Source organism: Anopheles ziemanni, chromosome 3, assembly GCF_943734765.1.
Source record: "Anopheles ziemanni chromosome 3, idAnoZiCoDA_A2_x.2, whole genome shotgun sequence".
Taxonomy (NCBI): Eukaryota; Metazoa; Arthropoda; class Insecta; order Diptera; family Culicidae; genus Anopheles; species Anopheles ziemanni.
Window position 1 is genome coordinate 18,305,651 of NC_080706.1, and position 16,639 is coordinate 18,322,289.

The window sequence follows — 16,639 nt, forward strand, 5'->3', positions numbered from 1 at the left end:
CCTTTTTCAAATGCTATTTCTGAGTTGTTTGTTAAAAACAAGTGTGCCATTTTTTGTTGGAAAAACCGTACAATATCGATTGCAATGGAAAGGTTTTTAACAAGACAAGAGAGAGAGAGAGGAAGAGAAGGTTAGATACGCTGCTTTGCGATGGGGTCTTTTAGACGTTTTGCTTCATCTCTTGCTTTAAGCAATGTTTGAACGCTTCCCATCCTTCCGATTTGACGTTCGACTACAAAGAGAAAAGGAAATGGAAAAAATCTGTTAATTATTTGCTCCTATTATTGGGGATAGGATTGTTTTTCATTTTGATTAAAAAATCAATACCACTTCTACTCCTTACGGTGTGGTTTTCTTATACAAACCACCGACAAATTAAAGAAAATATTTTTGAAAATTCACCTGTACATCGATTACACATGTTAAGATACCTACCGGAATTAGTGGTTGATTCTACTTACGTCGTCCACCGTCAAGAAATGTCGACCCAAAACGAACACATCGACAAAACTTAATTCGAAAATAAGCAGACATATGACGAAAATGAAAAGTTGTACGTAGATTCCAATTCTCGTCGAATTTGGTGGGATTTGAAGATCCATTTGCACACGATTCTTTTTCTTCCAATTTATGTACAGGGGTCTATTTTTTAGCTTTTGGCGTTTAAGATTAACACACACAGACCATTTATGTACACACTCCACACGGGTTAGTTGTCTGAACGGATGAAACATAAAACAGGATGAAAATAAATCATATACAACAGAACTCGATTGTGGTCGATAGGCGAAATTTGGATTTGCGAAAAGAAAGAAAAGACACATACCGATTTCGAACAGACAAAAATTTAGACGAAGATTTATTTGCGGGGAAAAAATGTGTAAAAAATAATTATTTAACCCTAAATAAGTTGGGCTCTAATCTCTAGAAAGCGATCTAATAAAACATTAAAAGGCACAATTTTTTTATGCGATTGGAGAATTTGGTAGGTGGAAGGATAGGATACAAAGTATGAGCGTTACGGTATCGTTACGTTTGTCAACATACGAACAACTACAGAATGTACATTTAAAACTCACCCCCGGTACGTCGCGTGGATTATGTTGGATTTAAATGTCCTAAGTAATAAGCTTAAGCCTACAGTTTAACGTACAAACAGCGCACAAAAAGCGGTTTTTGCCTAGCGATAGTGCCGGGTGCCCTCATCGGGCCCGTGGTCTGGATGATAGTAGAAGTAGAGCAGGTAGCGGCGCAACCGCCGGCAGGCCCGCGACCGCATCTTGAGCAGCTGCCGGAAGTTGTCCGCGTACACCGTGCCCTTCTCGATATCGTCCAGATAGTCCTCGACGACGTGCTCGTAGTGACTTACTTTGAAACCCCGGTGCACCCGGTCCTTCATGATGGCGATGAACTCCTTGTACGACAGCAGCCCATCGCCGTCCTCGTCGAAGATGGCGAACACGGTGTCGATCAGGTGCGAGTTTAGCTCGGAACCGGTGCAGATTTTGACCGCACGCGAAAACTCATCTACGGAAAAAAAAGAGAGGGACGTTGTCGTTGGTTTCCGGCTCATTCGGGACACACGGTCCAGTTCCCTTACCCTTCGATATCGGTTGATCGGCGAGCGTGTACATTCGCATCGCGATCGAAAAGTCATCGAGATTGTTCAGAAACTGGCAGAACTGGCGGAACTCGTCGAACGATACACCCTTCTCCTTGGCCTCTCTGTCCAGCAGACGGTCGAGATAGTTGTCGTATTCGTCGGTATCCTTGATTAAGCGGGAAGAAAAGGTCGATCAGCGTTGGAAAAGGATTGATTCTTTAACGTGTTCACGAGATGGTGAATTCACATATTTTTAAATATTTACATAATTAGGAAATGGTTACAAAAGAATTATGTGAACAAGAAATTCATAACCCGGCTCAGTCAAAAATATAGCGTTGATCAAAAAATACATTGAATTGTTGAACAAAATCGGTTAAATGCCAACACGCCACTTACCAGATAGGTGTAGCGAAGGAGAATCTTCGCAAAGTCCACCTCCGAGATGCGCTCGTGGCCCTTGGAGAACTCACAAAACTCCAGCTCCAGCACCTCAGTCTGGAGGTTCTTCATGAAGTTGTAGAACCCATCGTACTGCAGGTCCTTGTCGCCCTTCTTGCCAAAGAAGTGAATCTGCAGCGACGTGTCGACCTTGTGCTTCCTCTGCAGGCCCTGCTCATCGTCGACGTAGTCATCCTGGAAGGCAGAAGATCCGGCAGGAGGAAACATTAAAGAAACCTTTCCAAAAGGTGGACCACCGATATAAGGAACGTACGTGCTCTCCTGGCTCTTCGCCTTCCTTCGGTTCGATGCCGCGCTTTCCCTTCCAGGCGAAGCTGAAAATTTTCTCCATCTACTCACCCGCCGGGAAAGCAAGAGTGAATGAAATGGATGGCGAAAGTTAAAAAAAAGTAAATTAGTTTCCGTTCAGCCCTGCAGAGAGGGGACCACACGACGCGTGGTCAGGTTGTTTTTTGGTTTTTGGTTGACGTTTTTAGTTCCAAACACTATACACATCGTGAGCGCCTAAATGATTACTTGAATGTCATGACATGGGGTACGTGCACGCACGGGTTACAGGTACAGATGGACATACTTTTTCCCGCCCCGCCTCACGATCCCACCCCCCATTTCCCCCATTGGGGAACGACCATTACCGATGGAAATGTTTTGTACAGCACTAGTTTTCCCTCCCACGAACTTGCGGTCCCTTATTCTCGTCTATTGAATAAACAGAGCATTTAGGTTACATCGAACTACGGCGCACGAACGGGACACACACCATTTGGGATTGGCCAATGGGTTTTAGATTTCTATTTCCTGCAAGCACATTTTTGCACATCTCCGGGACGGATAGCAACGACGAACCACCAACGGAACGGACGACGGAGGACGAGACAACATTTACGGACAAGATACTTGATCGGACGGAACGGGGGCACGGAGAATTGCTTTGGCTTCAGATGTTGCATTCTGAATAGGATGTTTCGCTCCAGGAAGTCGGAGTAAGATAAAAATAATGCCTTAAAACATTAAAAAAAAAAAACAAACTGAATCTCTGAATCGTTTAAATAATAATGATGAAAAGAACTCTTAATAGGGATATATTAATAATTTTAATAATACGATTGATCAATGTGAGATTGTTTTTGAATGAGAGGATAACCAAAGGACACTACAAGGTGGATAATGCAGTCAGCTTCCACAAACCAGGCCTCCAATACCGAGCATTGACGAATATATTACAGCATTTAGCACACACTCGAGCTGGCTTTGGTACGTGCATTCAGATACATTCACATGCAGTTGCAACTTATGCTTATGTCACTTGCAACATATTAAACTTAATTAACTTTTAACACTGTCCGAATGTATGTCTCGGAAAGAGCATGGGAATCATATTTACAAAAACGATGTATGTACATGCTAAATATTTAAAACAGCAGCAAAAATAGGGCTCTAATTATCTGAAACCATCGATCGCATTATTTTGTTTAAGGATGGGCTTATCAAATGGTAAAATAATTGAATAACTGATCATTTACAAGTAAACATTAAATCCACTACATTAGGCGTCGAGATTATAATCGTATGTACATACTTTAAATCGGACAAGTTGGAAAGTTGGGTTTTTAATTCACACACCACACAAAAAGAGGGTTTTACACATTCTGCGGACTTAGTACGCACAGTTGGACGTGTATGGGGCTTAATGGGTAATATAAAGTTCATTTTCTTACAGAAAACTTCTAGCCGGGAGAGTGCAAACAACGGAAAACAATAGTCTATTCTATGAAATTAAACGTAAGATTAGGAAAAAAAAATCACACCAGGTCAGTGAAAGTAAGAAAGGATATGACCATCAAATGAGCAAACCAAAAGTATTTGAAATTAAATGTACAGTTATAAGAAATCAAAAATCAAAGAATACAGTTTATATCAAACGAAAACAAAAAAGAAACCAATCCAAGGTGGCGAAGAAAAACTTACTAATCGCGTCGTTCTACTCTTAACCGGCGGAACCGTGGCGCCGTCGTCTTCCTTTGCCGGCGCGGACTTTTCGCCGACCGATGGTTTCGGTTTTTGGTCGCGATAATTTGTGAGTAAAAATTTCGCTTGCGCACTGGTCGATACGAGATGCAGCAGCTATGGCGTGTTTTGCGCCCGATTTTTGCCGAACGGTCATTGGATTAGGGATTGCATGGGAGCATAATTTTGGGAACCGCGAACGCCGTGCCGGAGGGGGGGTGTTGGGATGCGTTGTTTTTACGACAGATTTTGACGATGCAGTTTACGCATGCATTTTGTTTGTGCAATTGATTTTGCGAGTGCCGAAGTGTGGAACGTCAGTTTGAGTTGTGCGGTTTAGGAGAGATGGTTTGTTTTTCGGTTGAAAAAAATATTTTAACACACAAATGACGAACCCATCATCACCATGTTGTGCCGCACGATAACAACGAGCAAATAGAGAAAGAGAGAGAGGAAAAAATAGAAAAGGTTTTGGAAGAAACGAATAAAAAAAAATTGAATTAAAATTGCCATCAATTTGCATTAAAATAATTGTTGCTCACAGGGCACACTCACACCTGGTTTAGTTAACACAGTTGAAAATGATTATTTACAAAGAACGGGTATTGAGAGTGTTATGTTGAGGAGTCTTCATCGAGTAATTGGTTTGCATGTAGTATCTTATCTTAGTTATTGCCTTGCAAAGAGAGAGAGAGATTGAAAGTAGCATATGATGCTTTACTTTACTTTGTTTTGACTACCAACATTTTTTTTAAGAATGTAGAAAACTACATAAAATAATTTTAAAATATCTTTTCATAAGGGCGTAAAGGACATAGAGCAAAAACGAAAAGAAACACTCAAAGCAACTATAATTTGATTCGATTTTTCTAATCGGAAGGAACAGAAAAAAGCAGCTAATATTCCGATGGCAAAATATAACAAACAAAACAGGTTCTATCTACTGACAGCGACAGGATGTAGGATTTGGTTAGGAAAAGAGAAAGGAATATAGGATAAAATGTGATGGCAGCACAGTATGCACTTAGTAAAACATAGAATTCTCACAGCTTTCCGCGTGGCCTCGTCGAGATCACGATCCTTCAGCGATCCTCCGAGCAGCTGACGAATCTGTACGCCATTGTCGCCGTTTCGCACCGGACAGAGCGGCGGTTGTACGGTGGGGGATACGGCGTGTGGTTGGCGCAGCGCAGACACATACGGAAGTGGTTTCGGGTTTTCGGCAACGGCAGTAAGGCAACGTGCGAAAATTTGGTGGTGGGTGCGTGGTGTTTTGTTGTGCAGTTTTGTTGATCGGTTGTGTGTTTATTTTTCATTACCAAAAAAAAAACGGGGATAGAAAAAACGGACACAACGGACACGGGCAAATCAGAGGTACCAATGAAATCATGTTGGAAAAGTGAAGAAAAGGAATGAATTAACTGAATGTAAAATACAAATAATAATTTAAAACAGAATAGCTATAAAAACATCCCGGTACAAAATTATGGCTGCTAGCAAACGTTGAGCCATTACTAGCGACATCTAGGAGCGACATCGGGTTCGACGGCAGTTTGACAACTTTACGCTAGATGGAGCTGGGGTCCCGCAACGTATTTGGAATGTTTTGAATATTCACGCGAAAGTTGAATACATTTGATAGTTACCACCATTTAAACACTGGTTTTCGTGCTTTTTGGACAGAAAAAAGTTACTAAAACCTTTCCTAGACCGTTCTGCAAAGAGATATATTTTTTTGGGGGGAAAGAAGCGCCACACTTACCACAAGAAACTCATCCTTGTCCACCCGTTGATTGCCGTCCGTGTCGAACATGTTGAACGCGATGCGAAAGCCGGAGTGAGGTTCTTTGAAATGGAATTAGAATGTTGTTAAATATGTATTGTCATATGGAAACGGTAACTTTGAAACTCACTTGTTAGGACGGAGAGCAGGAAAAGATACTCGGTGTAAGAGATAATTCCTTAAAATAAAGTAAAACCAAAAACCAATAAATTAGAGATAAAATACATACATGGGATGCACATTTAAGGTGAAAAATGAGTAAAATTAATTGTTTTTCATGTTTGTTCTACGTGAACAAGAATGATTTTCAGAAATAGAAAGCATCTGCATTATTTTAAAAATATACGGACAGCTTCAAAGGACATAAAACCGAAAGAGGCTAATCCTCGTGAGTTCTTTCCTAATGACCAATGGCTAATCCGATTGTTGAACATGGCTTGCCGAACGAATTCTGTCAAGTTAAGCTACTAGTAGTTCCAACAAACAAACAAGAACAAACCATCCGGATCTCAACCGAAGGCGTCTCGAGGCGGTGTGTTTGGTTTGTTCACGATAGCATATTTACAAAATTGGGCACTAAGCGAAGATGCCTTCTGTAAAACTAAATTAGACTACAGCAGGCGACTCGAGATCTCTGCGTAGGGTTGGAGGGACCTCGTGTGTACGGGCACAGACACATAACGGATGAAACGGGAGGTCCCTCCCTTCGGCAGGCCTTTAATGGGACGCACTTCTAAGGTGCCACCGATAGTTCCCCGATCGTCGCACGTATCATCCTGTCTGCGTGTTCTGATTAGTATGGTAATCCGTTGTCCCGGACCAGCGCTTCCCGTTGGCGTTGAGGATCGCACGAGGATCGTGGTCATTTTACGCGGAATGATAAAAAAACGCGGCCTGCTGACAGGTCGGCTCCCGTGAATGGAAGATTCCCGTGGATCGACTTGTCAGATTCACTTGCTATTAGCTGGCGAAAGGTTAAAGAACTTATTATTGCTGTTCCGATTTCGATTTCCCGCTTGGCGCAGACCGTCTTGTGTGGTAACATTATTTTTCCGTGGGTTTTGGCATTATTTGGTTAGCATCAATTTATTGTTCTGTTTAACATAAATCTTCTACAAAATGATTTTAGTACACAATATGCGCCTCTGATAAAATGTTTGTAGGAACATTATTTAGTTTATATAACATCATATAAAAAGAGTCTATATTTTTTAAAAATTTCCCACAGAAAAATATTACTGAAGATAATAGGAATACAGCAAAACCATCTCGCTTAAAACCGATGCCTTCATGAGGTGCTTCTAACGAACGAGCGCTATCTTAAAGGGTTACGATACCCTGTTCGATGCCGGACTCCCGTGGGATGCCGAGGCAAACACTTTACCGACGCCGGTGCAGCGTTGGGTATCTCTGGCCATTCTTACCTTTGTCGCGGAGGCTGCGAAAAAGCTGCGACGAGCCGTGCTTCAGCGGTGGCGTGTAATCTTTCAGCTGCTGCACCTCGGCATGCGTTAATGACTTCCTCTTGAGGCGGGCTGCAATAGGCAAAAGAGACAAAGTAAATGTGTTAGAGGGGTGCGAAAAACTCCCGGGTAAATATGGTTCACGAGAGGGAAGCGCGGGGCATAATTAAAAGGACTTCATGTAGGACAGATTTCACTGCATACCGATAGGCAAATAACCCACGCAAACCGAAATGCAGCCGTTTGGTGGTTTGCCGACGAAGGGAACTTTTTTTCAAGGACCCCTGGAGGCTTGTCTAATCTACTGTTATATTAACCGGGAGCGTCGATTTTTTCGGCCTTTCGGTGTGCGCGGGAACAAAACCAATAACAAAACAAGGATATAAGAAAAGCGGCCCGGTAAATGGGATAACCAGGTTCCGGTGATACGTACGCCTTGGCTCCTGCTCGACGACCGACTCCAGAAAGTCTTGCGGCGTCATGTAGATCTGCCCATCGAACTCGACCGAGGCGAACTTGATGAAGCGCCGCTCGCGCGCCGTCAGCTTAATGGCCTTGTCCGCGATTTCATCCTGCGAAAAGGGAAACGAAAGAGAAATCAAGCGTATTACTCAGGTCGCTGCGCTGTGGTCAATCTAGGGGGAAGGGTATCTAGAAATTAGTTTGTTTAATTTTTATTGCACCACGAACAAATTATCACCCCGTACCGGCAAAGGGGTGTACCGGGACGAGGGGCGCTGTCCTTTCCCCGTTTCTATTCGATCCTAGTTGAGGGAGCAAACACATAGACGGGTTGGAAGGCCCCAGCGGTTTGGCGCATGTGTTCCACCACCGCGAGGTGCCTTGTTGCGAGTCGCATCAGTTGCACCAAGGCTGACAATAAATCTCCACGGAAGACGTCCGGCGCGTTCGAATTGGGAACAGAAAGCCAACTCAATGGTGCACCGAAGATGACCAAATAAGTTTCCGATCATTGGACCCAAAGGGGGAAAGAGGATGTAAGGAACATTCTTTTGATTCGTAACAAACGTGTTACATAAATCAAAATGGCGTCAACTTCTTAAATGAAACAATGTATAATTGTGCCAGTTGTGTACTATTTTGGTGTGGCGCCATGATTTGTTAGAAGACCTAGATTCCATGGAAAAGAAGCTGCAAGGACAGCTTGATCCATTTTAGGTTAGATATTTTTAAACATTGTTTTTGAACTGACGATCGTTTGAAGTTCTAATGCTCTAATGCTATTAATATTGATCGTTGTAAGTCTTATAATGTATATTTCCTCTCATATTAAACTCGGTACTCCTATAAAGTATCATTTTCGCCCGTAGAATGCCTTTCGGTAGCGATCAGTGTCCTACGTGACTGCGGCCACTAAGCGTTCCGCGTATTTCGCAATACCACGCACCATAAAGTGCCGTCCACTATGCCCTTGACACCGCTGATCCTTCCGCCTGCCGTCCGTTCCGGTGTTGCCGGACGTTACCGCGAGAACCTCTTGACTCATCTCGTTTATGTTTATGGCATTGCACTGCGGCACTATCGTCATATGATGCGGCTACATCATAACCCACCTCGGTCATATGATCGAGGCGGGGTGCAATCTCTCGGTGCCAACTATTTGAATCATAGGGTGAACCCTAAAGGAACGAGAGAGACAACCACAGACGATGACTTCCCAATCGATGCAATTCCGGTCGTCGCGGCACGGTTGGAGTGATGTACTGTAGCGCAATCCGAGTGCGATTGGCGGCTGGCTTACGTGCATTTCTGCACATATTTAGTACATACATGCTCGTCGCCACTAGCCGGACCAACCACGGTCACGAGGTTTGTGGGTAGTTTTATTTCCCCGGTATTTTCAACGCTCTACGCGGGACTTGTTTTTACCACCGTTCATGGCTTAACTATGCGCGAGAATGTGAATCGAACATCGTCACGTGAACGCCTAGGGAGGAAGGCGTCCTGCTTCGGTCATGGGATTCAATATTCTTATTTTTGGAAAGTAAGACTAAGAGCATTTAGCACTTTCTTGAGAAAAAAATAATGATCAAACGAGTCTTTCTTTTTCTTATTCTCTTTAAACTAAACACGGTTGAATAAAAACATATTCCGTTCAATTAGTATCCGGTAATGTCGTCTGTCTTCTGTCCTACGCATTGTCAACGCAAGAAATATTGAAATATTAGTAACACATCCTTAATGAGTCTGTAGGCGCCAAGCAAACCCGTGATGGATGTTTTCGCATTCTCGGTCGCCCATCTTGTGTTGCATCCAATGACAATGCGTTGATTTGATTAGTTTGTTAATGAACTGCATCAAATGATGGAAGTTCCAATAGTGGTATACCTTTACCGCCACTGTAGAGTGAGTATTGCGTGAAAAACTTTTACATTATAGCGTGGCAGAAGGATAGATCACAAAACCTATTGTCGATTTATCCAAATCGAAATGGCTCTGCGCTAGGGTGGCACTATTCCCCCCGAAGCAATTGTTATAAACTGGCGCATTCTTGTCAACACCTACGCACGCACGAAGGGATTCAGTAAAAAGTGTAGCCAGATTCGTTCCCAATCAGAACATGTAATCAGTGATTGTCAGGACGTCCGAAACTGAGAAATTATCCATAGAGACGACATCCGGTGGGTTTGGTGGCGTGGCGAGTGCAAAGTTCCATGCGAAGGTCTTGGGATTTTCATGGAAGTCGTCTGCCAGTTCTGATGGTTCGTCGTTGCCGGGCGTACAATAATCTGTTGTTGTTCGATTCGATGTAGATTTAATCAGCGCGATATGTTTATTGCATGTTCCATTTGTGTTAAACGCCTTCGCGTAACAATGGTTGTGTAGATATACGAGGGAAATGAAGGAAATAAAGCTTCTCTTCTGTTGCCTAGGAAAAAGAGCTACTTTAGCATGATTACAATCAAATAGAGCCTTGCAATAAAGCAAGTGCAATTTAGACATATATAAGATATAGCATGCTATATTTAACACCGAGTATGCAGAACTTCTTGAGGAGTCCAATGACCGCAAGCGCTAGAATTTTATGTAAATTGGAACCTACGCCTTAGAAGGAAACTTGTGGTATTTTGGAGGATGTACGAAACGCAGTAAAAATAAAACAGAGCAAACATGACCGACTTGCCTTCCATATCATCCATTGAGTGCATAAAAAATGCCCAAGAAACGAGTAAATTTCACGGTCATTTTTGTTTTGGGAGCTAGCTTATTAACATAGTGAAATTTATGTGTCTGCGTCCATTTCGCCAAAAAGATTCTTGCTTGCTCGGTTGTATAAAGCCATTCCAATAGGTGACAGTGGGAGGGAAATAGATATGTTCCGCCCGAAAAAGACGATCTGTTAACACTCTAGTGGAACTGCGAAATGACTCAATGAATCTCCTCTCCACACATCACCGACATGGGACAGCCATCGTTTTAGTTTCATTTCTTAACGAGACAACCGCACGATTCATCTTCCTTGGAGACAAATTAAGTTTTTTCCTCCAACATGATATATTTGAACAACTATGAACAAATTTTCGTCGGCTGCCGATGTGGGCAGCTATCAGATAATGCAATTAGGCTTTGATTTGATGCAGCACTGCTTTTTTTTGGTGATAGATCTTCAACCAGTGAATCATCGTCTTGTTAGGTTTGTAGTTAAGAGCAATGCATTTCAATTTTGTAGTGCTTTTCTGCTTATATCTCACCTCGTTTGTTTAATTACCGTATGGGTATTAAAACAGCGAGGAATTTTTATGTCCTGGTCATAAATAAATGTGTTTTCATTGTGAAGATCCTTGAAAAAGAAATGTTAGCCACAGTACGTCTCCTTTCACGGATGGATCGCGTACAATTCTACGGTTTACGTTACACTTACTTTCCCTCATTGAAAATGTAATAATGTCAATAAATAATCCATTTAACGTATCCAAAACAAACTGCAATCTGGATCGCGTGCAACGAGAACATGGCCTTATTGCTTGCAGACAAACACCTCGTACGGCTGAGCGTAAAAATAATTAATGATCGATAAATGGTTATTAAATTAAAGAGAAACAAATCCCATGGTCTGGAGAGAGGGAAAGTAAGTTCTTGGTGTTCGCCGCCCCGAGCGATGGTAAGAAGTTCTGATGCTAACAGCGGCGGACTGTTGCAGTGCCTGGAATAAACTCCAGCACAGGCCGCGACCATGTAGCGGGCTCGTTGCAATGTTTAGTAAACGGAAAACCTTGAATGAAGATGTAAACCTGAACTGCGGGAATGGTCTGCCGAGACCATACGCATATAACGCTCGACAGGACACGCAAAAGTGCAATCTTGACCGATACATCTGTTTATGGCAGCGTCTATGGCGCTCGCAACATGGGGATCGTTTTGATTCATTTATGATTTCCAGCCTGCTCGGATCGTACTGTGAACACTTTGCGCTACGGCTAGGTGTTTATAATAAAGCTAGGAAATAAAAGTGAGTGTTCATGTTCATCGTCGTTTTGCGAATGGCATGTTTAATTTTCACTTTTTTCGTACCACAGTCGGCCAGCTGATCGCAGACCTTTTGTGGATGAGTCGATTGGTAAAACGATCGACGCCAAGTATGTGTGCGTGTGCGTGTGACTGGCGAGGAAAAGTTGCTCCGAATGTCGTAAATCATACTTTAAACATCGATTCCAAGCCAGGCCGACGTTCTGGGTTGTGTTCTAACTGTGTGACCTTTAGGCGGTTATTTTATAGATTTTGTCCTTGGGCAAGTGTAGGTATAATGTATATGAAGAACAAGGAAGTGTCGCTCAAAGCTGTACACAACTGTAGATGCCAAGGGGTTTTAGCTGCTAGTAAAATCATAATAAATTAATCACCTTTTTGAATAGAGTAAATAATGTGATAGATAAGAGTGCTCGCCTTATGTTCTTCCACTGTTCCCACTAAAGCTATAAAACCTGATGACAATAATTAATCCAATAAGTTTACGAGCCACTGTAAATTTATTAGGCATCCCTCTAATGGCGAAAAATAAAACACGCCACTACCAAAGCGCGTTGATGTTTCAATTCGCCAAAGGACCTCCCGCTGGTTGCAACCTGTAACGACAAATCAAAAAGGATGAACAGTCGAAAACGATATGCTTCCAAACATTCCACATCGCCCACCGTTACATTTATCAAATGAAAAAAAGGTGCCCTAAGTGGAAGCATAAAATAAACTCATCTGGTTTCACGTTCCGCGACGAGCTAGATCGCCACACGAACGCGAACGGATGTGTCTGATTAGTTGCCTAATGGTTTAGTTTTGTCGCCTCGCCAAATGACAGATTAATTTATATCGAATCGGCAAGGAACTATAAGAATGGAACCGAATTGATTGGTTTTTTAACGGTGTGTGTGTGTGTTTTAATTAATCCGTAAATTAAATTCCAGCGGAATTTAATGGATACATAAATATTGGCTGATAATGTGCGAAGAGATATTGATCTCGCTTCCTCTGGAAACTTATTTATCAAGACGAAAATTGCTCAAACATCCTTTGTGATCATTTCACACCGATTAAAACCGGAAATTAATATACCAGAAAAGCATAACGAAAATCGGGTGGAGAAAAAGTAATAACCTTTTTTTAGATTTTTGTAAATAAAAAAAACTTGATCTACCCACGCACATGATTTGCATCGCTGTTAAAACGGAAACTATAGCCGTTACTATGTTTCAAACTTATAATGAGAGAAATATGCTTTTCGCTAATGAAAGTAAACATTTCAAAATCGTTTACATATTGTTACTAACCTTAATTAGCGGAACAAAAGTATTATAAATAATGTGGTAGACGATAACGGACAAATAAAACATTAACAAAATCACATAAACCAGTTGCAAAGTGGTCGTCTGTTGCGTTAACATCATGGGAGTTTCCTGTCATTGTTTTTCTTAATTATTTTAATCATCCCATCTTTGATCGTGTCCTTATGTTCGAGGCATACAATTAGCTACATTCATTAGCACGGTTTATCACCAACAGTGGTCGCGTTTAATGACATTTGATAGCGCGGCACATCATGCAAAGGAATCATCAGATCGACCCGATCGAAGCGCCCTTTAGGAAACGGGACGGGGACGGAAACTCCTGCCGAGAAAAGGTTTCCTGTAAGGATGACCACTTTTCCCGCCAGCTTTGTGGAGAGATCACCAACAGCCGTTAAGGATTGAACCGGTGTGCCATCCGAAACGGCTCGTTAAGCGAACGGTGTTGTGTATTATGCATTCGTGAACGTTTGCCTTTAATCGACCGAGGCACATTAGTTCTGCTGAAAATCGATCAGTTTCCTGTTTGACTGTTCATGCTTTGGCCGGGTTTCGAGGTAGCATTGTATCGGTGCGCAGACGCGGCCACGTCATAAATATCACCTTAATGGCATCACATTCGGCTTGCGTGCTTTGACAAGGTTCTTAAGGATATTTGTTTTTGGACCCCGCGCAAACGGCGTGCGGTATAGTTGTAAAGGAAGGGGAAAAATGGGCTCATAATTAATGGACACACTTCGCGTTTCCAAATAAGGGTGGTGGTTCTGCTACTGGAGATAAGATACCACTGGAGCTGCTAGGATGGATTTCACGATCGATATACCGAACCCCGTCCCGGAGAACGTTCGAAATCGAGTAGGCAGAGGATCAGAAATAGGATTTTTATTCATTTTTCGTGACCTTCGATCGGTTCTTTGAGAGGTAATGGACCGTGTGTTAATGGCACTTGGGTACGCGGTGGTGTATTGAATTTCCACTGCCTTCCCGGCAAGAAGGTACTTAGCGCGTGATAAGTGCGCTTTTGGCTCTCGATTACTTATGGCCGGGTTCTGGTGCCGGTTTAACATTGTCGAGGATCGCTGCTACGATCGCCTCTCAATCTTGCCCGTTCCCTCGTGCTCGCGATTCGCTGATTTATGGCTCAATAAGCGCCGTCTTGTCGCTGTCGAATGTCGTCCCAAAACCGATCCTGGAATCGATCCGGTCCCACTTGCAGGTAGCTGCACACGGGTGGTATCCCGATGCCGCAGCGATCTTTAACAGCGTGGCGAGGTCCTGCAAGTCTTTGTTTTATTTAGACGATACCGCCCAGCGATCCATCATTCAAAAACAGCTAATCCCGACGCAAACGGACCGTTCCGTTGGAATTCACGCATCCGGAGAATCCTTCGGTGCCATTTCTCACTGAACGCCTCATTTGGGTAGCATTAATGATATCGTTTTGGGACGAGTGTGGTCATGCATACCGGTGGTGATCGTTTGTGCCGAGCATTCCCTGAGGACGGAGTTTGGGAACCAGCAAAAATAACCTCTGTCTCACAACGCGTGTGTGATCTATCATTTTGTCCCATAAAAAGTCACCGGAACCGAATGGAAGGATTCAGATATAAGGTCCATTAAGATGGCAACGAAGGCTTAGCTTTAATTTGTGCATCCTTCATTTTTGAAATCGTGTGGAACTGTTTTTGTCTTTATTTTTTCCTACTTTTTCCGGAATGTTCTAGCCGTTTTCGATAGCATCGAAAGTTGATTAAAAAAATGAAAAGCGAGTTTATTTTGTTAAATTAGGCGTACCTTCGTGGGAGGTGAACAATTTCTCAATGTTTTGATTTCTCAAATTTTACCGATGAAAATATGATATTTGTTTGCTTTTTACACTTCAAGAGCATCACGAAGTATGTTTCTCGCGTAGATAAAAATTCACGGCCACGCCATGTGCTTCCAGTGCCCCTGAAATTTCGCCCCGTTCTCATGCCAAAATTCGCGACACAGACAATGTGCACGCAATAAACACTCCGTTAATCCCAGCATAGACTATTTGGATGGACTATGTATCCGGCGTGGTGTGTATTTTTTTTCTTCGTTCTCAACGAAGATCTATTCAATTTGCCAAAATTTGCACATGCTGTTTCGCGTCTAGCCTTCTTGTCTTCGTTATGATTGTCTATACAAGCTTGTAGAACATGGGAACTAATTTGCTTAACAAGCCATCAATCAAAAGTGTTTGCGAAGGAATAAAAAACGCCGATGACAACTGGAATGGATAAGCAAATAAATTGTGCAAATTTTTCTAAAACGAACCCGCTGGTGTAAAAACTCACAAAAACAACTATTTGCTATTAGACAAATGCTTCTTTTGGCACGGCACTAAACATATCACCAATTGCTAAGGGCGTCACCAATAACCACAACAGATGAAGATTCGTTAAATCATATTTCGTCATGCCAATTTTTGGTGCAGAAAACGTTGGCTCCATCACAGACAATGACTTCACTTTCAGACAGTATCATAATGAATAATGACGTTTTTCCATTAGGGAAAGTTCGTTTGACTAACCTCTGAATAGGCTCTTGGAGCGATGTCACACGCAAGCAAAAACTCGTTCGCGATTCGGAAGGAAATTGCACGAAATTTATGTGCGAAAATGGTGGAAATGGATGAAGACATCCTTTGCGTGACCGGCACAGACAAACGGCTTGTGTTAAGTCGAGACATTTTTTAAGGGAAAGAAATATGAGGATGAAGATAGCAAACCGGACGATCGTTCACCATGTGCAGCTTCCACGAACTTGAGACGGCTTCAAGTCCAAGTTCAAGTCCAGCCCAGGCTCGAAGTGATTCAATGTCAATGGCGGAAAAAAACCCATATGGTTCAACATAGACTAGCGTTGTATTGGATGGTTCGCAGTCCCACCACGCAAGATTGTTTCGAATCTAGGCCCGCAAAAGCTGACCATTGCAGCGCGATATAACATTTTTACGATCGAAACCAATCCAAGTGCATACTGTGCGCCTCTGGGAAATGGAACTCGTAAACATTTCGAGCGTCGTAAACTGACCCACCGGGGGGTTTTCTTTTGCCGGAGCCTTCTCTAATTAGACGCTCGAAGGCGTTTGTTTATATTTTCGTTATGTTTCTGTCAAAATAGTTCTCCATAGGAATTTCAAGCAAAATGTATATGATACTTATAACGGCCTGTTCTTTTTAAAGATCACGGGTGTAAGTTTTATGATCAACCAATAATATCTTCCCGAATGTGATCGGAATTCGGTTCGTCTTCGTAAAAAAATTTCGCTTTCGATCTTTTCACACAAGCACAAAAAAATATTAAAACGATCGTGAATGTAAGGTGGTCCTTGCCAGAACCACAAACGCGAAAATCTCGGATGGGTGTTGCTACCCGGGAAGTAGAAAGGCAAGAAGAAAATTAAACCAGTCAGAACGAAATCGAAAATTGACCCGAAAAGCCATAAATTACGATTATTATTTTTTGCGATCATCAACCAGTTTCGGACCGTTCG

The 16,639-nt window shown here is 42.5% G+C and overlaps 1 protein-coding gene across 1 annotated transcript in view; it reads right to left on the bottom strand.

The window, feature by feature from the left end:
* Positions 1 to 1,011: 1,011 nt before the first annotated feature.
* The window catches only part of LOC131286539 (calcium uptake protein 2, mitochondrial), a 46,145-nt gene continuing 30,517 nt past the window's right edge, over positions 1,012 to 16,639 (bottom strand). Inside the window, exons 2-11 of the mRNA XM_058315501.1 lie at positions 7,752 to 7,890; positions 7,280 to 7,390; positions 5,986 to 6,033; positions 5,835 to 5,917; positions 5,120 to 5,182; positions 4,034 to 4,189; positions 2,319 to 2,396; positions 2,003 to 2,239; positions 1,601 to 1,769; positions 1,012 to 1,527 (exon numbers count right to left, since the gene is read on the bottom strand). Of these exons, the coding sequence (XP_058171484.1) occupies positions 1,181 to 1,527; positions 1,601 to 1,769; positions 2,003 to 2,239; positions 2,319 to 2,396; positions 4,034 to 4,189; positions 5,120 to 5,182; positions 5,835 to 5,917; positions 5,986 to 6,033; positions 7,280 to 7,390; positions 7,752 to 7,890 (1,431 nt within the window). The 3' untranslated portion in view covers positions 1,012 to 1,180. The remainder of the gene's footprint in view (positions 1,528 to 1,600; positions 1,770 to 2,002; positions 2,240 to 2,318; positions 2,397 to 4,033; positions 4,190 to 5,119; positions 5,183 to 5,834; positions 5,918 to 5,985; positions 6,034 to 7,279; positions 7,391 to 7,751; positions 7,891 to 16,639) is intronic.